Source organism: Gymnoscopelus braueri, assembly GCF_963280865.1.
Source record: "Gymnoscopelus braueri genome assembly, chromosome: 19".
Taxonomy (NCBI): domain Eukaryota; kingdom Metazoa; phylum Chordata; class Actinopteri; order Myctophiformes; family Myctophidae; genus Gymnoscopelus; species Gymnoscopelus braueri.
The window spans coordinates 3,817,999-3,841,467 of NC_137621.1; the positions used below are offsets into that span (position 1 = coordinate 3,817,999).

Here is a 23,469-nt window from a genome sequence, read left to right on the forward strand (position 1 = left end):
AGAGAGAGAGAGAGAGAGAGAGAGAAGAGAGAGAGAGAGAGAGAGAGAGAGAGAGAGAGAGACCGTAGGACAGAGAGAGAGAGAGAGAGAGAGAGAGAGAGAGAGAGAGAGAGATAGAGAGAGAGAGAGAGACCGTAGGACAGAGGGAGAGAGAGAGAGAGAGAGAGAGAGAGAGAGAGTCTGTTTACCACTGCGGTAGGAGCGGCCCACCCACAGACCCCGTACGTACACCACTGTGTGTGTTGTGGTGTGAGTGTGAGTGTGAGTGTGAGTGTGTGTGTGTGAGTGTGGAGTGTGAGTGTGAGTGTGTGTGTGCAGAAGTCAATGTATTGAATAAAATTAATGATGATTCAATCATGTATAAATGATCAGGAATTCATCAGAGGATTGAGGACTGAGGGTATTTATGGATCATACATTGGTCTGAAACGGGCTGGAGGAACATGGACCTCCTGGGTGGATGGAACTCCACTGACAACACAGTGAGACATTTTACATGTTTTTATATTGTCATTCTATCAAAGTCACTGTATGTGAAGGTGACTGAGTGGATGTTAACATACATTGTTGTTTATTGTGCAGGTACTGGAGCAGGAGGAAATCCTAAGAACTATGAAGACAGGAACTGTGCAGTCTACCAACACATTGGCCCTGGAACATGGGGTAATCTGGTCTGTTCAGTTACATACCCCTCAATCTGTGAGAAATGATGTCTGTTTTCACTTCATTGATGAAACTGCAGCTCAGTGTTCTGCTACAGTAGTAATTAGTAGTGAAAAAACTCAAACATTTTATTGCACAGAAAGTACAAACTGTTGTATCCATATTAACCACTTTAATACAAACCACCAACTATGATGGTTTAGCATGTTATTCATTTAGATTTGACAACTGGAACGTTTGTGGAAAATAGCAGATCTACAATCTCACGAGTCACAACACATGCTTGTAGATCTGCTATTTACAGCAAGGAGATTTGGTGACAGAGGGAAATACTAGAGCAGAGGTTCTCAAAGTGGGTCGTTGGGGGGGGGGGGGGGGTGTCCCCAGCTAATGTAGTTAATATAGCATAATAACTATTTTGTAATTCGGCTATTTTTTACATTTTTGAAAGATCTATAACATTATAATTTTAACATTGTCTTCTTTTTTATCACAAATCTTCTCTCATGGGGGTCCCTGGCACGATTTTTTTTAGATGGGGATTTGTGGCCAATTCTATATCAATGTGGGGGTCCTTGACATGAACATGTTTGAGAACCACTTCACTAGCAAGGGACCCGCCTCATCTATTATTATTAGAATACAATAGAATACAACATCCTTTGGGGAACCACAAAGGATTTGTGGTTTGAGAGCCACTACAAGCCAGATTGAGAACCATGCTTTTAGCACGCGGTGCATATGAGCTTGTAGATCTGCTATTTTCGAAAAATCGAGAATATGTGTGCAAATTAATACATTTATACAATTTTAAAGCGGACATTTTTAACTCAAATCCTTGCTTCTGGGGGGGGGGGGACAAACGTTTTTCAGAATACTGTTGGGATTTATAGCAGGACATTTTGTAGAATCGGCTTCAGGTCTTAATGGGTTAAACAGTTTTAGAAGACATGTTTAGAATCGGCTTCAGGTCTTAATGGGTTAAGTGTTCATATTTACACTGTGGATGAATTGTGGATCAGTCAGCATGTTGAAGCAAACAGAGTTGGACACACTTTGTATTTTTAACATACAACTTTAACCTTTTAAGCCCTTATAAAATAGCCGATCTACAAGCTCACAACACGACGTGAGCTTGTACATAATGATATTTTTGAACATGTTGATATTTCTCTAATAATATGTTTGAAATGTGTTGAAAATGTATGAATATTCATGACTATGTGTGAAGATGTTCAGCTATAACCAGATGACCAAGATAAGCAGACAGGTTGAAAGGTCTTCATGTGTCTCAGTCAGGGGTTCCCAAAGCATAAAGGTCCTTACACACCAGGGGCGATTTTTTCATGCGAATATATATATATTTTTAAACTTATAAAGTCAATGCAAGCTTCCACATCAGTTTCGCGGAGCGAAAACGCTGCTTTTACTTATTCGGACCGCAGTCAAATTGTGCGTATATTCGCATAATCGCCCGTGTGTAATGACCTTTACAGCTGAGACCCAATGAGATGTCTCCCTGGGACCCAGACAAAGAGCATTATGAATCAACTACTTAAGCATTTGTTTATAGTGAAAATAGCAGATCTACAAGCTCACAACGCCATGTGATGCACGTCGAGATCGTAGATCTGCTATTGTCACAATGTTGTACAAGTTTATAAGGCATTACGTGAATTATTTTCAAAAATGTTGAAAATAATCTTTGGAACATGTTTTTCAATGACATTAAGGGGGAAAAAAACGAAATAATAAATGCATTATATATATATATATATATATATATATATATATATATATATATATATATATATATATATACACATATACTTATACTTATATATATACTTGTGACGCATAAAAATGGGTCCTGAGTCACTCCCCCACTAAGTGTCTGATCTCAGAGATGATTTGCATCACATTCAGCTACTAATTAATTTACATCAGCAGCTCATTTACATCAAATTAAAGGGATAGTTCACCCAAAAAAATATTTTTTCTCCTATGGATTAGTCACCCCATGGAGACTTGAATTCATGGATATATATGGACACAAAGGAGACACAAATAGTCTCCTTTGTGTCTCCTACCGGAACCGCTGCCTACCGGTCCGCTGGTCATCAAATGATTGGCTTAGGAATGTGACTAATAGATAGGAAAATGAGTCATCTAATGTACTGAACTGTAGACAGACAGACAGGATTTCCAAGTGTAATCTATTGTAAATTAGTGTTCTTGCTCTATTTCTCTCTCTCTCTCACACACACACACACACACACACACACACACACACACACACACACACACACACACACACATTTAATTAACACACAAAATAACGTTTTCTTATATATTTTCTCTTTGCACTGTCTTTGCTTTGTTGCTTTTACTATGACTTTTTGATCTTATTATATTGTCACACTGTAGATGAGGTTTAATACAATAATATCACTGTGTGTAATGTTGTAACAGCTGTACTGTAATGTGATAAAACACCTTGACTGTTACAGTGATTCATTCATAACTTACTGTATTGTAAACCATCTTTTTATGACCTTATAAACTGAGCAGTGGAAGCATTTAATAAAACTTTACTTGGCAATACTATTAATCCAGTCTATGAATTAACATTCTACTGACCTGTGGAAAAAAATATGTGTGTGCCTGATAATACTCTGACAATACCTTGATCATATATATATATATATATATATATATATATATATATATATATATATATATATATATATATATATATATATATATATATATATATATATAATTTGTTTTAAGGTTAGGGTTAGGAAACAAGAAAAAAAGGGATATTTTCTCAGGATCCACAAATATTCTTTGAAACATTCTAACAACATAAATGCTCCCTGGCTGACATTTTCATGCAAATATTTGAGAACCACTGGTTTAAATAATAATTACAAATAAATAATAGCTCGGCCCTGGGCTGGGAAAATTGCCACCGGGTGAAAAAGGGTTACAACATTTATTTATTTTTTTATTAAAAATTGAAGAACGTGCATCTAAGCCTGTCTGACATCTATTATTTTTGGAGTGCTGCTTTAAAAATAATAATAATTAATTGCATTTTATGGCGCTTTTCTAAGTACTCAAACTTACTCAAAGCGCATTTACAATGGTTCATTTATTCACACGGGGGGGGGGGGGGGGGATTGGGAGGTGGAGCAGCGAACAGTCAACGGCAGCGTCCTCACTTTTCCCACATTCACACACCAATGGTGGCAAGCAAGCGCCGACCGACTCATTGGAGGCTATGTAGGGTTCAGTGTCTTGCCCAAGGACACTTCAACATGTGGACAGGAGGAGCCGGGATTCGAACCGCCGACGACCCACGGATCATTGGATGACCTGCTCTACCTCCTGAGCCACAGCCGCCATGCTTTGGTGCTGTCTTTTGAAATGAGTTGCATCTGTAGCTGAGCACCCACTGGCTTACTGCCTGTTTGTTTGTTTGTTGACTGTCATGCACATACAACTACAGCACCGTGCAACTGATTTGACTTCACACTTGGCATGTGCCGATTGGCTGTGGTGGAAAAAAGTACTCAAATGTTTTACTTAAGTAAAAGTATCAATACTGCAATGTAGAAGTACTCTGTTACAAGTAAAAGTCTGGTGTTCAACATCTAACCCCTAACGGGAGTAAAAGTACGAATGTATTGGTATAAAAATGTACTTAAAGTACCAAAAGTAAAAGTACTGACATGTTTCAAAATAGCAGATCTACAAGCTCACAACGCATTGCGATGCGACACGTTGTCAGCTTGTAGATCTAATATTTTCAAATAGCCCAGGTATAAAATAGGACTAAAGTGGTTAATGTAGGTTTTATAATGTAATTTATATCTGCAACGTAACTAGTAACTCAAGTGTTCAAATAATTGTAGTGTAAAGTACAATATTTGCCTCTGAGATGTAGTGGAGTAGAAGTAAAAGTATTGGAAATTGGTAATACTCAAGTACAAATACCTTAAAAAATTACTTAAGTACAGTACTTGAGTACATGCACTTAGTTACTTTCCACCACACGTCTGTCTGTCTGCCTGCCTGCCTGCCTGCCTGCCTGCCTGTCTGTGTCCCTGTTATGCCCATATAAGGATATCTCTGTATCTGTCTGTCACATGGAGATCCGTTTATGATGTCATAGTACTGTCGTCATTGACTGGCCTATACCAGTACTATAATAATAATGGGTTCTGCACTGAGTACTCTGATGACAGGGTACTATAATGATAATGAGTTCTATACTGAGTACTCTGACGACAGGGTACAACGGGTATTGCGTGCGTTCCCAGCGGGCGTCGCCCAGTTTATGTGAGCTTGATTGGGTGAAGCTTACATGAACTGAAGGGTCAAGTTGAACCTTGAACGTAGATATTATTTATTCATATACAGTAAATCACTAACATTAAATCTGTTTGACTGTCTCAAAAACCTTCTCTGCCGGGAGTTTGTTTCTTTGAGATGCCACACAAGTGTAGCCTGGTAAACCCCCTCCCTCCGGAAATCTCATTTGCATTTGATTTCAGGGAGGTCTGGGATTGCGAAGGGAGTAGAGATGGCCGAACACTGCGTGTCCGAACCAATCAGCGGCTGCTAGGGGCGGGATCATCCAATCACCTGCCTAGTAGCTTGAAAAAAAGAAAAACTGTCTGTCATCGATTCTGCGCCCGGAGTCTCAGATGCAAGTACGCTGTGAAACAAAATGTGTGTCGCAAGCTTTCTTCCATTTGACGGTGTCAGGTTAACACAAGTGAGTAAAAATGTAATATATTTTCAATCTCCACCCGAAAGTAGGTCTATTTAAATTGGTCTCTCTACTAGACTTAGAATACAGTGATCTGTGTGTGTGTGTGTGGCGTGTATAAATGTGTGAACATACAGTAGACTACATGTATAAATGTGTGAACATACAGTTGCCTACATGGCAGATCCTTCAACATGAAATCTAACAGGATGTTTAATGATGTTAATAATCAGTTGCTGAAGTCCATTGACAGTTCCTAGCCCGTTCAATAAAGAACACATTAGCGGAACATTAGCGGTGCAGAGCTAGGGAATTATCTGGAGAGCGAACTGATCGCTTGACATTTAGCACAACAAATGTGTTTCAAGCTAATTATTGACGCTCCAAGGCAGCAGCAATGTGATAATAATGAACAGGCACCGCTGGGCTTTTCTTGATCTAATTCCCCTGTAGCACAATGGTCATTTATTTTGATTTGCCTTTGGTTGTTGTGGACGTTTTGAGAAGCAGTGGTGTAGTAAGTAACTAAGTACATTTACTGAAGTACTATACTTAAGTACAATTTTGAGGTATTTTTTTACTTTACTGGAGTATTTCCAATTCCCAGTACTTTTACTTCTACTCCACATCTCAGAGGCAATTATTTGAAAACTTACTTTGTAGATTTGGATTATTATTACAAAACACACTAAACGCTTCAGCCCTATATATATTTCGGCCATTTGAAAATAACAGATCTACAAGCTCACAATGCATCACAATCTGACACATTGTGAGCTTGTAGATCTGCTATTTTCAAAAGATTTGTTATACATTTTGAAATGTAGCAAATTCTCCTCGTTCGTCCCACCACTTGCCGGCCAGTGACTGGAACCTCATTCAGTTCGTTGTGGTCCTCTGTAGTTTGGGAGGCTGATCGAACACTGATATGACAGCGCAGGGCGTTTTTTTGTTTAGTTTTTTTTTTTTTCATGATGTCGACAGACATGTTTTATTACTGATCAACGGCAAACACAGAAGGAGGGAGTGCACACCTGTGTTGATGAGGTGCTGGCCACGGCAGGTAACAGTATTGACAAAGGATCAGGCTGCACAGCTCTTAGCCACGATGCAAAATGTTTACATTAAAATGAAACCAACGTTTCGACAGTGAAGTCTTCCTCAGGGTTTAAGGAATGGACATTACTGATCAACAACATGGTACAAAGACAGTCATAACATGACCCTTACAGGTACATGTGGTTACATTTTGTACATTCTCAGAGTTAACACTGAGGACTTTACTGTGTGCATAATAGCTGTGTTTAGGTGCTGCTAGATTGGATGGTTTGCTGCTGAAAGTTCTGTGGTGGAGAGAAGTCAGACGGTCTGTGGTTCTCAGTGAAGCTGTAGAATTTCCTCAGGGCCACACGAGCCGCTTCCTCCTCCGCAACCAGGACAGTCTCTCCTGGACCCTGAGCCAGAAGCTTCTTATCGCTGTACAGTCCCACAAAGTAGAGCGGGAGAACCGTGCCGGCTCCAGCGGACCTGATGAGTCGGGGCTCTGGAAGAGGAAGGTTGTGCCGTTTGAGTTCCTCCACCAGCAGGGCCATCGGGTCAACCACCATCCACACCTCAAACAGGTCCTTCCCTATCAGCTGGGTGGCCAGGAAATCCCTGAGGAAAACCCCGGCTCGCTCGGCTCCGCTGCTCTGCCGGAGCGCTCCGATCACAGCCATGAAGGTGGAATACACCACGGCGTCAGGGACGGGAAACTCTGCACTCACGGTGAGCTCTTCCACACCCAGGTTCCTCGCCACGTGGCATACGACCGCAGAACTGGTCAGGTGACTTGCAACGGCGGTCAAACCCTCATTCGGCAGGCTCGGGAAGCTGGCCTTGCACCAGTCGCTTTGAGTGAAACCTAGACCTTGCGCGCTCAACCGAACGTTGTCCCCTCCTAGGACGAGAGCGGTTGCTTCCGTGTCCACGCCCAAGGCTCGTCTTCTCTGTTGCTCTGACCGTACATAACATGGATTGACAAAGGCCACCTTCAGAAGCTCCCAAGAGAAGTCTTCGTGAAGACGGCTGCTGAAGGCCTGGACCTCAGCGTGGTAATCCCAGTTAGGCCGCTGAAAGCGTGGTTTGGGAGGTGGAGGTCCTTCAAGCTTTAACTTCGTCGCCGTGATGCGGGTGTACGCCTTCATCCATCGCTTTTTCCCTCTGATCTGTGTGAATGAAACATTCCTACAAACGTGTTGATAATGAACACCTAATGTTGTCACGCCACGATTTACAATGTACCCCGACGCCATGGCACTTCTCACTGGCAGTGTCCGGCAGTGATGCCTGGTTTTGCGAGAGAAATAAGCCGGCTGCAGGGCGTTTTGATTGACCTCCACACAAGTGGTCCTCTGCAACAGCTCTGGGTGGTGTTTATACACTGAGGTCCAGCTGAACACACTACGGACTGAAGGACTCTTCAGCTGCAGGACATTCTTGACCTTTGCTTTTGGACGCGTGCAAACTAGTCCAAGTATTAGACTCCCAAACGTCTTTGAATGCAATTTGTATCTCGTATAAAAGTGATATGTATTTATGTCTATATCCTCAGGTGGATGTTAGTTATGGGTCAGACGATCCTTTGTACTCCATTCTGCGTTTGGAGTTGAGCTGTTCAAAAGGAGACGCACTAAGAAACAAGGGATCTAAAACACTCTTGCCTGGAGAGAACTTATATATACAGAGTATATATATCAGAGTGACGTGGTCAATTCTGATGGTCGATCAGAAGTGCAACCATAGCAACGTCAACAATCGCTGACGTCTGTCTACTTTTGTTTGCGTTGCTATGGTTACAGTTTGCCTCGGTTTATTTACGTTGCTATGGTTGCATTCTGTTTTTACCAGGTTGCCAAACCTGGTCTAGATCTACACTCTCGCTATAGTCGTGACTTTTTCTTCATTGGCTGGTCATTTAGTCAATGAGGGCTCAATGTCCTCTCCGAATATTGGATCTAAAGACAACCCACAATACTGTGTTCGGCCACTGTATGTATCTGTTTAGTGAGAGAAATAAGCAACCAGGTCTAGGAAAACAAGCCCAAAAGAAGCAACTAGACCACATGAGCACTGCCGCAACCTGGTATAATTTGACTGTGTCATATCTTGTTTTTTTATTTTTTTAATTTTTTAAATAAGATTAAGTTTAGTTTGATTTATGTAAACAATGAATTGTTACACTGATAAAGTGAGCCAAACATCCTTTTACTTTACACTGTAAGAGACCCGTTGGCGTCACAGGATCGGAACGCACTCTAGCGTCATTTCAAAGCGACGGCAAATTCCGCGATCACTTATGACGTCTCATACAGCTGGACCAGAGCAGAGGATGGAAATATACAGCATAGAATAATATGCAGGAATATAATAATACAGAATATCAGAATAGACAATTCATCAATGTGGATAACATCAATGTTATCTATATAGTTAACAATGTTGTGCAAAGCCATTTATTCCTGAAATAGGGATGAAGGGCCAGGATGCACAAATACATTTATTAATGGAATCCTGACCCGTCCCTATTTTTGCTCGTACAGTCCCCCCCCCCGCAGCAGTCCCGCAACACGGCACTGCTGCTTTGCCACTGTATATAACAGAGTATGTCTGACTCTGAATTACATCATATTCAGTCCACATATAAAAACAATACATTATTTTAAACATAATCTTTGTCACAGTCATTTATAGTAGTCCGTGCTCTGCATTGTGGCATGCACGGAGAGAAATTAACTATCAGCTTTTGAGACAGAAGAAGTAAAGTAGTAGTAAAGTTTGATTGATTGATACAACGCAATAAAGCCAGTGGCTTGTTGCGGTCTTTTCAGTTACTTTATCAGCTGAAGCTCTATAATTCAGCATTAAATGTGTGTCTTCACTTCGCCTTTTAGCGGGGGCTCCTCCACTCGCCTCCTCCAAAAAGCAAATGAACTGTTGGCCCCAAACTATTTCAGGGTCCAGCTGGAGTCACCGAGTGGGAGTGAGCGAGTGGCAGAGATTTTGAGTATTGGAATTCAGCTCATCTCCGCTCCTGTCCTCTCCTCGCTCTCTCTCTCCTTGATAGGAAAACCAACACACTGTCCGCTCACTCACTCTGACCCCTGACTCCACCCATCTTCCACATCCACCAATCACACAAGGCAAGTAATGATTGACCCAATAATACCATTATTAACTTATTTGTGGTTTACAGCTTTTTTTCCCAAAATGCATAGAAACATTAGACAGTAAAGGACCACTAAATAAGACAAAATAAAACACAATTCCTCCAAATTAAAACGTACCCGCAACATAAAATATCCACCAGGCTACAGTACACTCGTAATGCATTTCTCATTAATATACCATAGCAAGTTACCATACCAGTTTTATCTTAGCAAACAGAAAGTTTACCTCAGCAAACACCTATTAGCAACATACTGTTTTACCATAGCAACCACATGTTTACCCTAGCAACCACTTTTATATCGCCTATTAAACTCTATAGGAACCACATATTTGACCCTAGCAACAGCCCATTAACACATTTACCGCCGGGCCCGTAGTTCTACGGGCCGTTAAATCCAACGGTTAAGCGCCAATCCCGTAGCCTACGGGCTGTGGTGCTTTTTCCTTTTTTTCGAATTTTTTTTTTTTTTTAATTTTCTAGGGGGACCATTTTCAGTGTAACACCACCCGATCTCGACCGGAAGTGCGATCACGTTTTTTGTTTCCCGTCTGTCTCCATTCTAAGTCGTACCCAAAAACCCCTGTAAAAGCCCCTGTAAACATGTAGTTTTTCATCCTCGCATTTCCCATGTTAACTTAAACGGTCAGAACTCAAACATGGCGGCTCCGTTTGACACGTGGTCTTCACTGGTAGAAGCAGTGAGATCTCCGCGATGTTTACAAACAGTGCACAGCTCAATCTTAAGGATTTTAACAAGATCTGTGGCGACGTGAAAAAAACAAAAAACAACAATAAAACGTTGGCACTGGTGAGTACATTATGAGATTAACCTCTGGCGGTCAATGTGTTGTTAATGTATTATTAAAACTGACCTGTCTTATGTTGATAAGGAAAGATCTTCACAGGACAGGAAACTCATGTGTTTCGGCACACATTCCATCTATATGTGGTAGAAATGACACGTATGTGTTACATGCATATTTATAGTGTTTATATATCTGTATAGTGCCTGTTGGAGCACATACTTATGTTTATGTATTTATTTTATATATTAATACATCTGCCCTGTCTATGTCTGTTCAACCTGTGGGCCAGGTAGGGTGGGGGTGGGGACTAGGGGAAATTCTTAACTGGAGGGACAAATAAGAACCCCTTGTTGGGCAGTTCAAATGTATATTGGAATCAGCTGCACAGTTGTACTGTGCAGGACATGCTTGTTCAATCCTCCAGCTGTGTGAACAAAAAATAAAATAAAAACTTGATCACAAAAAAAAAAAAATGTTTATGTATTGGTTACTGCCATGGGCACACCCTCCAGATGTACAATGATTTCATAATAATGATAATAGAATGAAGCTGGACATACAGCTGTAATGAAGGTGTGGAGGTTGGCCAGGGACACTGGTAGAGAGGGAGGCTCAAGCAGGTCAGATATACGCTCCACACCTTCTGCTGAGAATGAGAGAATAGTCAGTTCAATTTAACCAGATGGAGAAAAAGATAAAACTGTCTCTTAGTGAGCATTACGGCTTCTATATAGAAAGCAGAGATTCTGCTTTGCCTGATCTCCCTCTTCACTGGTCCAGTTATGTGTGGGTGGAGCTTGGGGGTCGGGGGCGGGGGGGGTCTGCCCCGGCCGTGTCCGTCTGTGTCTCGTCATCTCAGTTTGACGGCATGCAGAGCGTAGTTAACCCATTCAGACCGGGAAGGAATCTGTGTCATTTTTAGATTTCTTTGGGCTATTCAAAAATAGCAGATATACAAGCTCATAGCGAGGCACCGAGTGCCGCGCTATGAGCTTGTATATCTGCTATTTTTGAAAAAAAAATAAAGTTTGTGCAAATATTTGAACATATTTTTGTAAGCGAGCATTTGTACCTCAGGTCTTTGGGGGGGGGGGGGGGGGTCCCTAGAACTAAATATTTCGAGATGGGGGTCTGCGGCCAAATAGCCTACATATCATTGTGGGGGTCCTTGACACGAAAACGTCTGAGAACCACTGATAAAGTAACTTAAAGGATCTACACCATGAATTTAAAAAAAATATTTGATATTTAATATCATAGTGTATGTCCCTCAAACCTTTTTCAAAAGGTTTGAGCCTAAATCATCACTCAGATATACTCATCCCAAGTCAATTGTCTCTGGCTTATACAGCACTTTCAGCTGCAATACCAAAACGTCCTCTTGGGCAGGGGGGGGGGGCTACTGAGCAATTCTGTCTGTTAATAAAAACAAATATTAAAAAAAAATATTTAAAAAAAAAGGAAAATTTCTGCATAAAAAGAAGCATCTTAGAAAAATACAAAATTAAAAAAAAACCACTTTGAACATTTTTGAACAATTCCACCAAGTGTTTGAGGTGCCTGTTTCACCCACTTCCGGGGGGCGGAGCCAAAATCCGAGCCCGAAGTATTTGTTCGTAGACCCCCACTTAGGGGGGGTAGAAAAAGTTTTGGAGCGATTCGGGCACTTTTCATTTAACATTGGGTTTGCCATCATTAATGTTTGTGACATCAGAAACATTTCCATTCTGAGATCGCCTGTTCAGACACGCCCATTCTGGAAATCCATGAAATGAGAAGGAATGACTGAATTAAAAAAAAAAAAAAAAAAGTGATTTTCATGGTGTAGACCCTTTAAGTAAAAAATAAAATAAAATTTAGGATTTAGAAGACATTTGTAGAGTAGGCCTATATATTCAACGATTTGAGCAAATTTTCACGAGTTACGACTTTTAAAAAAACTTTAAAAAAAAATGCAGATCTACAAGCTGATAGAGTGCCGCGCTATGAGCTTGTAGATCTGTGTGGTAAAGACAGACACTGCCTTTCCCACTTTACCTTCATAGCCTCACATGTTCCATTATACATTTCCCATGATTTAATTATTTTCTGTTTACCATTCTCATCATGACACTTATTTCATGCTGCAGCATAATCCCTGTTCCCATGTGTTACTATTGCAATATATTCACCATGACTTTTGTTACAGATCTCCATTACATTTAGACACCTCATATGGTCAGCACCAAACACTTGTTTTGCTACATGCTAGCTACGTTGGTAATCAGGGAGTTTGTAATCACATCTTGACCCAGTTCAATATATTAACGTTCATTTCATATTCATTTCATTTTTTACAAACAACACGGATGCATTTGGTTTGGTTGAAACGTAACCCCTTTATTAATCACCACAGTTTAAAGCTCATCATCATCACTAGACAAACACACATACTTGCCATGTCCTCTTCCTGGTCTGAGGATCAGAGAAGAGTATCACATGACCACAGTGCTCCTTATATGGAGGGGTATGGTAATTGGGACATACCACTTGCCAGGGGAGTGTGTATTTATCTGTGTAATATATATTCTAGAGGAAAAGAGTTATGTTGTTAAGAACATGATTAATACTTACCTTTCGGATGATTAATGATTTCTGTAAAGTTTGGAAAATGTTTTCTTCGTTGATTTCACTAGTACTGTAGGTGAATGTGTTGAAGTAACCTGTCCTTTAAGACAGATGGTTGAGGCCACCATGCATTAGACGTCCAAACGTCTTTGAATACATTTGTATGTCGTATAAAAGTGATATGTATTTATGTTTATATCCTCAGGTGGATGTTAGTTATGGGTCAGACGATCCTTGGACTCCATTCTGTGTTTGGAGTTGAGCTGTTCAAAAGGAGACAAACAATATTATGTTCTTGCACACTAAGAACATAATACAGCTTTTATTACATGTCATTAGAAAAAAAGAAAAAACATGTTCCATAAGTCAAACAGAATGGACTCATTAAAACGCAGCTTTGATTGCAGGTTGTAATCTCAAACATGTCCTCTGCAGAACAGAATGTATTATGGGATGGGTGAAAGCATAAACAACTAAAGAAAACAGTTCAGGAAATAGTCTGTTTGATGAGGCATCACTTCAGTACCGTCTGCTTGACTACTCTGCCCTCTTTGTCAATGGCAAAATTATAATTCTTAGGATTGTCCAGGGCCTCTTCAATGCGCTGATCCAAGTTCTCCAGGGTGATGAAGCTCTTAGCCGCCTCCTGCAACTTCAAGATTTCCTTTTCTGTTTCTTTGATGAAGTCTTGCAATTCTCGTTCCCGACAAATGGCTGCCTCTTCCCCCTGGACTCCTTCTGTTTCCCTTTCCTTTTGGACCCTCTCTTGTCTCAATTTGAGCATGCGCTGGTTCTCTGCGTCATTGAAGGCCATCAGTGCACGGTGCTCCTCGTCGTCCTGTCTGGCCCTCTCCTCCGCCATGGAGCCCGTCTCCTCCTCGTACCTCTTTCTGAGCATCTCCTCCTTAAACTCCAGACGCAGCGCCTTCACGATCAAGTCATACTCCGTGTATCGCTCCTTGATGACCAGCATCTCCACGGGGTCGATGGGTGGAGGATACTTTATACGTCCTTCTTTTGACTTGGCCTTCGGATCATTGCGGCTCTTTCTGCCGCGGACCGTCTCCAGCAGCACGCTGCACCGCGGGGCGAGGACACGCACCGCAGGGACACTTCTCCCACAAAGCACGCTCATCATGGTTGTCGAGAAATAGGAGCGTTGACAAAGAGGCGAACTCAGGGTCGTAGTTTGGAATCATGCGATCGCTACCATAGAGTTATAAGATCGCTATACGGCCGCGGCCATATTTGTGCCCTTTGACCGAATGCAGGACATTCTTGACATTTACTTTTGGACGCATGCAAACTAGTCCAAGCATTAGACGCCCAAACGTCTTTGAATACAATTTGTATGTCGTATAAAAGTGATATGTTTTATGTTCTGTGTTTGGAGTTGAGCTTTTCAAAAGGAGACAAACTGTATTATGTTCTTGCATACTAAGAAACAAGGGATCTACAACACTCTTGCCTGGAGAGAACTTATATATACAGCCAGTGCTCTGACATCAGAGTGACGCGGTCAATTCTGATGGTCGATCAGAAGTGAAACCATAGCAACGTAAACAATCGCTGACGTCTGACTGTATTTGTTTACGTTGCTATGGTTACAGTCTGCCTCGTTTTATTTACGTTGCTATGGTTGCATTCTGTTCTGGTTTTATTTATTTTTAAAATAAGATAAGTTTAGTTTGATTTATTTCTTATGTTTCAGGTGTACAACAAATACCCCTTTGGGATTATTCTAATTTAACCCAGTGGATCACTTAATAAACCCAAAAATATATACCTTCCCTTGAATTAACCCGGTGGATTACCTCAAATGTAAACAATGAATTGTTACACTGATAAAGTGAGCCAACATCCTCTTACTTTAGAGGTGCAACGCTCAGGTCCTGGACCTGGTAATACGAAGGAGGAGCCCGGCCAGGAAACCACCCACAGAGCCTAGTCCCTCCACGTGCCAGAGCTTCTCCTCTCCCCAGTCCCGGCAGAGTAGTTCCGGAGAAGCGGACTGAGTGGCCCTGTCTTTCCCTAAAAGGACTGACCGTGGGTAGCTACTGGGACGTAAGTCGAGGCTTGATCAACCCCGGCTGGGTCACCTGGGCGAGGGTGTATGTTGTATGTTGCGAGACCCGAAACACCCGATGACCCCAGGCTACAACACTGATGATACGTCCCAGGTGCATCCATGTTATGTGATATTTTTCTTTATTAGGCAATTAAGAATTTAATTTAAACAATAAAGCCCTCATTGCAGGCCAGTAGTGATGCTCGGGTACGTTGTGGCCTAAAACGGATGGCCCCTTCGCTCTCCTGAGCAAGGAAAATAAACTAAGGTACCTTTTATGTGACAAGTGTCTGTGGTGATGAAATAGTTCGTAGCCCCTCTCCAGCAGAGCACCTCAGTCCTGACTTCCAAACAGGTAGACCTTAGCAACCACCCATTAAACCCTAGCAACAGACTGTTGTACCATGGCAACCACGGCTTTACACCATGTACAATACTTGAAGGAGAGGGGTGCGTATAGTCCATGTAGCTGTGCATATTTATTTTTCATCAGGTAAAACATCATTTCCGAGACTAACATGTATTTAATCTGTCTTTTACTCTAAATTGTTCATAGAGAATCTGAAGAGATTTGACAGGATATGACATGCATGGCAAGGTGCACAATATTTGATGAGCACAAACCATATAATATATTTTAAGATATTCTCTTCTTTAGGACAGTAATCATTGAAAACTCAAAAGCCATGGGATAATTATTTTAGCAAAAGTGCATTGATTAACAATTTTAGACAACCTTTTGAAATTGGACAGTTAAAAAAATTCTCAATGGTGCTGAAACAAAATGGCTTGCTTGTGTCTTTCAACTCCTCATGGAAGGAGCAGGACTCGTCCCAAACCTGGACAAAACCAACAATATCAGAGCAACAGGGGCGGCCATAGCTGAGTGGTTAGTGAGCCCGCCTAGGGAGCCAGAGGCCCTGATTGCCCCAGGTATGATTCCAGGCCACGCCAGCATATGAGTTGATGAAATGAAATGTGTCCCCGAGCAAGACTCTTAACCCCTAATTGCTCACAGGCCCTCATTGGAAACAAGCCCACAAGGACTTTCATGAACGTCCTGTTAAAAGGAATTATCCTATCACAACTGTCATAATGCACAGGAGAGCTTAACAAATACACTACATCTTCCTCCTTCACAGCTTTTCAATGCTAAGTTTGTAAGGTCCATCTTCTTTATTTCACTTAAGGATCATAAACGCTGCATCATAGCTGGCTTCTACAGAGCATAGCAGTGGTTCCACAGATAGAAAGCTCATAGCCTACATGTTTTCCATAGATTTACACAGATATTTATATGAATTATTTTAAACTGGAACCAAGCCACCCATGCTCCTGGTGAATCATGACCATACAATATTTGATTATGTGTGACACTGAATTGTCCCTATAGTAAGCATTATAGCAGAAATGTCGGAAATCTTTATGGGGAAAATGTGTGGGTTTTCTATCTGTGGAAGCACAAAACGGCCACCACTGCTATGCTCTACAGGAAGCAGGGATTTTTCTTTGTCTGATCTCCCTCTTCCACTGATCCAGGTCAGCTGTGTGTGGCTGCAGCTTGGTGTTGGGGGTTGGGGGTTGGGGGGTGTGGGGGCAGTATCCGTCTGCGGCGCCTCAGCTCGACGGCATGCAGGGCATCGTTTTTTTTCTCCTTTCCCATATGGTCTAACGATTATGATTGCTGGTTTTCACCCAGGCAGCCCGGGTTCGACTCCCGGTGTGGGAACAACTCTTCGGGGCGGCCATAGCTGAGTTTTTAGTTATCCCGCCTGGGGGGCCAGAGCCCCTGGTTGTCCCAGGTACGATGCCAGGCCAGACCAGGGAGGAGGCTGCCCACTGCTCCTAGTTGTTATAGGATGGGTAAAAAGCAGAGGACACATTTCACCTATGTGCATATATATGTTACAGGGTGAATGGAGAACTAGGGTGATTGAAGAAGGCTCGCTCGTTTTTACCCACCCAGCAATTCTGTAGAAGAAACACTAGAGGGAGCCACAAGCCAGGCTTGTGCACAAGCACATATGGCCGCGACCACCCACACACACACAGTCACACACACACACACACATGCGCGCGCACGCACACGCGCTCATGCTTTCAATGGACTGTTAAGATACTTTTATTGTGTTCTGCTGGCTTTTGTTTTAGTTTCTCCCTGACACACACACACACACACACACACACACACACACACACACACACACACACACACACACACACACACGCACACAGTGATCCATGAAAAGAACTATTCTGTCCCTATCGGTTTACAACTCGAACGGCGCTGTGTCGACTAGTAGAGCATCGGCCGGTCAGCGCGGGCACTCGCGCCTGGAGGCGCGAGGGCGCGCCTCCTCGGCCTCAAGCTCTACTAAGGCGGCGCGCCTCCGTCATGGACAAGCGTGTGCGTGTGAACGTGTGTTCAGCGCTCCCCTAGCGTAGCTTCCTGGTTGCTATGTGGGGGGGAACAACAAAAGACAGGTCCGCGTCGCATCAAAGCCCCGCCTCTTGGCGCCGCGTTCTCCTTCTCCTCCTCGGAGGAGGAGAAGGAGAAGGAGGAGGAGGAGCTCCTCCTCCTCGCGAGCCTCGCATAATAAACCCCCGCCTCGCAGCGCCGCGTCCTCCTTCTTTTGAAAATAGCAGATCTACAAGCTCACACTCCTTCTCCTCCTCACGAGCCTCGCTAATAAACCCTGTCTCGAAAAGTCCCGCCTCGCCCGAAGCCCTGTGCCTAAAAACGAGCGCTCTGTCTTCAATCTACCTGGTTCTCCATTCACCCTGTGACATATGTTATATACATATGTGACAGAAATAACACCCCAAAGGAGTGGGGACTATTCTATGGCTGTACTGAAAATCAAGATTTTTGTAAATGAGCATTTTTCTAAAAATGGGGTTAAAGTGATTATCTGAGTTTGATGCTATACTGGCTCTTTTCACTGGGGACCCTCCTGGAACCCCTTCAAGGACAAGTAATAATGTATTATGTACCATACTAAAACTGACCTGTGTTATGTTGACGGTCTTCACAGGACAGGAAACTCCTTTCCTCCCATGTGTTTATTCCATCTATATGTGGTATAAATGATGACACATAATGTGTTACATGCATATTTATAGTGTTTATATATCTGTATAGTGCGTGTTGGAGCACATACATATGTTTAGGCTCCTGCCATGGGTTTCATTTTCATAATGATAATAGAATGAAGCTGGACTGGCAGTAATGAAGGTGTGGAGGTTGGCCAGGGACACTGGTAGAGAGGGAGGCTCAAGCAAGTGGGATATACGCTCCACACCTTCTGCTGAGAATGAGAGAATAGCCAGTTCAATTGAACCAAATGGAGAAAATAGTCTCTTAGAAAGCATTACAGCTTCTATAGAAAGCAGAGATGCATACTTCTGTTCACTGGTCCAGGTCAGTTGTGTGTGGTTGCAGCTATAGGTCGGGGTCGGGGGTTGGTTTGCCTCGGCCGTGTCCGTATGAGGCTCGTCATCTCAGCTTGATGGCATGCAGAGCGTAGTTAATGGCTGTACTGTGGGTCCAGCTCCACCCTCCTGTCACTGGGTTGTAGAGCATGCCCTGCACAGACCGCACCGAGAAACCATTGTACTGGAGAAGGCGCTCTAGCTCCACAGGGCTGATGAACTTCTCCCAGTCATGGGTCCCCATGGGAACGATACGTAGCAGCCGTTCTGCTACGTATCAACAGATTGTCCCGTATGAAAGGCACTGTTTTTTTGTTTGTTTGTTTTTTAGGTGGGAGAATATTTTTTTTATTATCATCATCATCATCATTTTTTTTTATTTAACCTTTATTTAACCAGTAAAAACACGTTGAGACACAGTCTCTTTTTCAAGTGTGAACTGGCCAAGATACAGCGTTAAAATTACACAGTCTAAGCTTAACATACCAATACAAAAACAAACAACAAAATAGTCATCCAAGATACATCACAAATACATAAAATAACTCCCAATGCTACACTTTATACAATAGAAAGTAGCCAGTAATCAAACAGAAAATAATAATACACACAGTGTACAACCAATACACATAACCAATAACCTTCCGCTAGGCTAATAAACCTCCGGACAGGAGCAGGTGTTTGTGAAAAAAACTAAGGTGATTCTTTTGAAGCTTCTCAAGGGAATTAGAGCAGCCAATTTGAGTTTGGTCTGGAGATCATTCCACAACCAAGGGCCTGAGAAAGAAAGACATTTTTACCTCCCTCAGATGAAAATGAAGGTACTTCACAGAGTAACCAAGCATTTGATCTGAGATTTAAGCCATTTCTAACCAATTTGAATTTGGAGGTAATGTAGTAGGGGAGCTCACCAAGAATAGCTTTATAAATGAAATTATACCAATGTTGCAACCTGCGCGTAGTCAAAGAGGACCAATCAACTGCAGCATACAACGTGCAATGGTGAGTTCTAAAAGGAGAATTCGTTATGAATCTCAGTGCAGCATGATACAGGGGATCCAGCTTGGTCAATGTGGAGGCACAAGCAAATCTGTAAATATTGTCCCCATAATCCAGCTGGGACAAAAACAGACCAGTGACCAATTTTTTGCGAGCAGTGCAGGCAAAACAAGCCTTCAGTCTATAGAAAAAACTTAGAGTAAATTTCAGCTTCTTACTCAAGGCATCAATATGGAATTTAAAATTTAGATGTTTATCCAACCAGAACCCAAGGTATTTATAGCGATCGACCCACTCAATTAGGGTGCCATCTAAGGTGGGGATGCATAAGGGGATTTGACAAACTCGTGGAGTGAACATCATTGCCTTAGTTTGGTTACCATTTAACATCAATTTTTTTTTTTTCAATTCCTCCTGTAAAGAAATGAAATCCAAAGACAAATTTGTTACAGCCAAGTCTAGCGTGGGCGCACAGGAGTACAGAACCGTGTCATCCGCGTACATATGGTACCTAGAGTACTTTGACTGACTGCAGATGTTATTCACATATAAAAGGAAAAGTAAAGGACCCAATATAGAACCCTGGGGGACTCCCTTCTCCATGGCTACTTGATCGGACACTATGTCACCCAGTTTCACACATTGTGTGCGGCCGATCAAATAGCTGGTGAACCAGCTAGTCACATTTGGGCCCATGCCTATATTGGAAAGAATCTTTAACAGTATCGGGAGATCAACAGTGTCAAAAGCCTTGGATAAGTCAATAAACAGGGCAGCGCATACATGTGACTTATCCCAGGCAGCCTTAATGTCATCCAAGACAGTAAGGCAAGCTGTGACAGTACTGTGTTTTGATCTGAACCCAGATTGCATGGTATTTAAGATTTGATGTTGATCAAGAAATGTGTTTACTTGGGCTGATACCTGGGCTTCTAGGATCTTTGCTAAGGCCGAAAGATTAGATATTGGCCTATAGTTATTTACATCCGTGGGATCACCAGCCTTCAGGAGGGGAGAAACATACGCTTGCTTCCACACCGAAGGAATGTTCTGAGAAGTTAGCGACAGATTGAAAATATCAGTTATAGGTTGTGCTATAACTGACACAGCTAATCTCAGCAGATAAGGATCAAGACCATCTGGGCCAGGGGACTTTTTTGGATCCAGAGAGGACAACAAACTGAGAACATCGGAGGCCAGGATAGAGAAGAAGTCAAAATTTAAACGAGCGTTTACATTGCCATTTGCTGGTAAGAATGCCACTTCCTGAGCCCCTGGTTGAGAGGAGGAGGCATTTTGTGCATCAAAAATATGCCCAGACCTTTTAAAATGGTCATTAAAAACATTTGACATACATTTTTTGTCACTAATGAAAGAATCCCCAACTCGCAACTTTGGCGGGGGACCAGCAGCTCCCCTCTGCTGGAGGGATTTAACTGCTTTCCAGAAATTTGCATGATTGCTGGATGTATCGGAAGTTAAAGATAAATAATACTGTGATTTCAGCTTTCTGAGGAGAGCAGTACATTTATTTCTGAGGATACGAAAGAGAAGCCAATCATTTGGGGACTGTGTCCTTCTGGCAAGTGCCCATTTCCTATTTCTATCATGGATCAAATCAGCTAGATCCCTTGATAACCAAGGATTTGACCTATTCTTAATTCGGACCTTCTTTAGAGGAGCGTGTTTGTTTACCAAAGAAAATAAATTATCATGAAAGAAACTGAAAGCCTCATCCACAGACGGTATGAGGGAAGTACGAAACCAATTGACTAATGCCACATCATGCAAGAAAGCTTGCTCCGAAAAATGTTTGAAACAACGTCTGGTTACAGTCAGCCCTTTTACTTTGGGCAATTTAGTGCTCCTAATACATGCAATTGCACAATGGTCACTCAAATCATTAGCAAAAACACCAACAGAGACATATTTGTGAACAGCATTTGTCAAAATGATGTCAATCAGAGTGTCACTGTCTGGTCTAGTGGAGCTGTGAATAATCTGGGTTAAATTAAGGGAGTCACATTGCTGTTTAAAACAAGAGGATTTCTCACTTTTCCAGTCCCAATTTAGATCTCCCAAAATTAAAAGTTCCGTATTTGTATACTTTGAAATGAAATCAATAAGGTTTCCCAGAGTTTCTGTTATAGCTGAAGGAGGCCTATAACAGCAGATAATTGTGAGCGGCGTATTTGCCACCATTATCTGCACAGCTAAGAACTCAAACTGTCGTGGAACTGAGACAGCTTTTAAGACAGACCCTTGAAATCTATTGGAGATATAAAGGGCAACCCCTCCGCATCTACCTTTACAATCCGCTCTAAATAAATTAAAGCCAGGAAACTGTAGATTATCTGGGGTGGTAGGTTTTAACCATGTTTCAGAAATAGCAACCACGTCAGGATTAGCTATCTTAAACCAAGTACTAAGAATATCATGTTTGGGTACCAAGCTCCTAACATTAAAGTGCAGGAAACCCAGACCGTTTCTACAGCTGAAATCATGAGGAGTGGACAAGATCGATAAGTTATCTGGGGTTGTAACCGGGCCAGGATTTTATTTAACATTGCCTGAAATAAACAACATCAATAGAATAAAAAGCCTGGAGATAACCCTTTTGTAAGACAATTTTGACCCATGGGTTTTGGAGGAGGAAAAGGAGATGTCCATGAATCCGTTACACTGGGCACCTTGCCTATATCCAAAAGCCATGATGTCCAAAATTATTAGAGCACCCGGGAGAACTTGATTCAAATGATCAAGTTCTTTTGGACCCTGAGGCTGAAAATCTGTAAAGTGACCAGACGTAGCACGACCAAATGCTTCAAAATGATACATATTTGGCCTCTTTAATGGCACTTCACCTTTGAGAGGTTGAGTACAAAATAAGACAAAGATTAGTAGCAAAATAATACATGTCACCCTGGACGTCATGATTTAACAGTGGTGTTCAAGGCAAACAATGCCAAAAAAAAAAATTTTATAGAAATGATATGAAACTAAAATAACAAATACCAGTTAATCAGCCGGCTAGCACACCGAATGCCACAGCCGAGGAGGCGGGGAGAGGAAAACAGAGAACGGGCCGAATCCGAGGTACAGAAACTGTTCAATCCGTGGATGAGAAGCAGGGCAGAGGCTGGAGGCCTCAGTATCGCAGTTCGTCACAACAGGCGATGTAGCACAGTAGAGCAACAAGATTAACGTGCCATCTGCACTAGCATTCCCGCACGAGGACGCCGGCAACAACAACAGTACTCGCCGTCGCAGAAGCCAGAGAGAGATGGGAGACGAGACCGCCGCACAAGTCAACCTGGAGGCGTCGTTTATATCCACGCATCCAGCGCAATCCTTCTTCACAAAGGCCGAGAAGAGGCAGGCCGCAGAGCCACCGGATCAGCAGGACAGGCGAGCCATCCGAGCAGCGGCAGCAGCAGAGCAGATCCAACGCAGAACCACCGTTGGTAGCCAGATCACAGCCATCATCATCATGTGGCAAGAGTGTTCTTTTTCTTTACACGTAGTCTCTCTGTGATATTCCTCCATATGCTGTGAAGGACCACTCTGGCCATGAACAAGGTGATGGTGAAGTTTCGTTTGTACCATTCCTTGTTATAATTTGAATGTCTTATTCTGTTATTGTCCAGGAATCTTTTGTAAAACACAGCCATTTCTTCACTGTTCAGTGTTCTCTTTCGTCCTTGCTCATCACGCTGAAACAAGCCTTCTGTGTTCAACATAGAGGTGATATATGCATCCTTCTCCTTTCTAAAGGTTATGTTCTGTTTGGTCCAGAACTCATGGTTCCAATCCTCTGTCTCCTGCCTCAAGTTTCTCAAACGTTTCTCCAACTCCGTCTCATTCTCTGGGATGCAATGCACGATTGGCCGAATGTTTGACACAA

At 42.3% G+C, this 23,469-nt stretch overlaps 3 protein-coding genes across 3 annotated transcripts in view; all 3 read right to left on the minus strand.

The window, feature by feature from the left end:
* The window catches only part of LOC308075364 (C-type lectin domain family 4 member C-like), a 598,318-nt gene that overhangs the window by 372,972 nt on the left and 201,877 nt on the right, over nucleotides 1-23,469 (minus strand). The gene's annotated exons all lie outside the window — the stretch shown is intronic.
* On the minus strand, nucleotides 6,748-7,737 carry LOC308074073 (large ribosomal subunit protein mL44-like; the record flags this gene model as incomplete). The annotated part of the gene is made up of 1 exon (XM_080413409.1): nucleotides 6,748-7,737. The coding sequence occupies one exon, from the start codon at nucleotides 7,735-7,737 to the stop codon at nucleotides 6,748-6,750; it is 990 nt and encodes a 329-aa protein (XP_080269535.1).
* On the minus strand, nucleotides 13,398-14,292 carry LOC308075178 (small ribosomal subunit protein mS26-like). Its single transcript, XM_080414851.1, has one exon. The coding sequence runs from the start codon at nucleotides 14,202-14,204 to the stop codon at nucleotides 13,581-13,583; it is 624 nt and encodes a 207-aa protein (XP_080270977.1). The 5' UTR covers nucleotides 14,205-14,292; the 3' UTR covers nucleotides 13,398-13,580.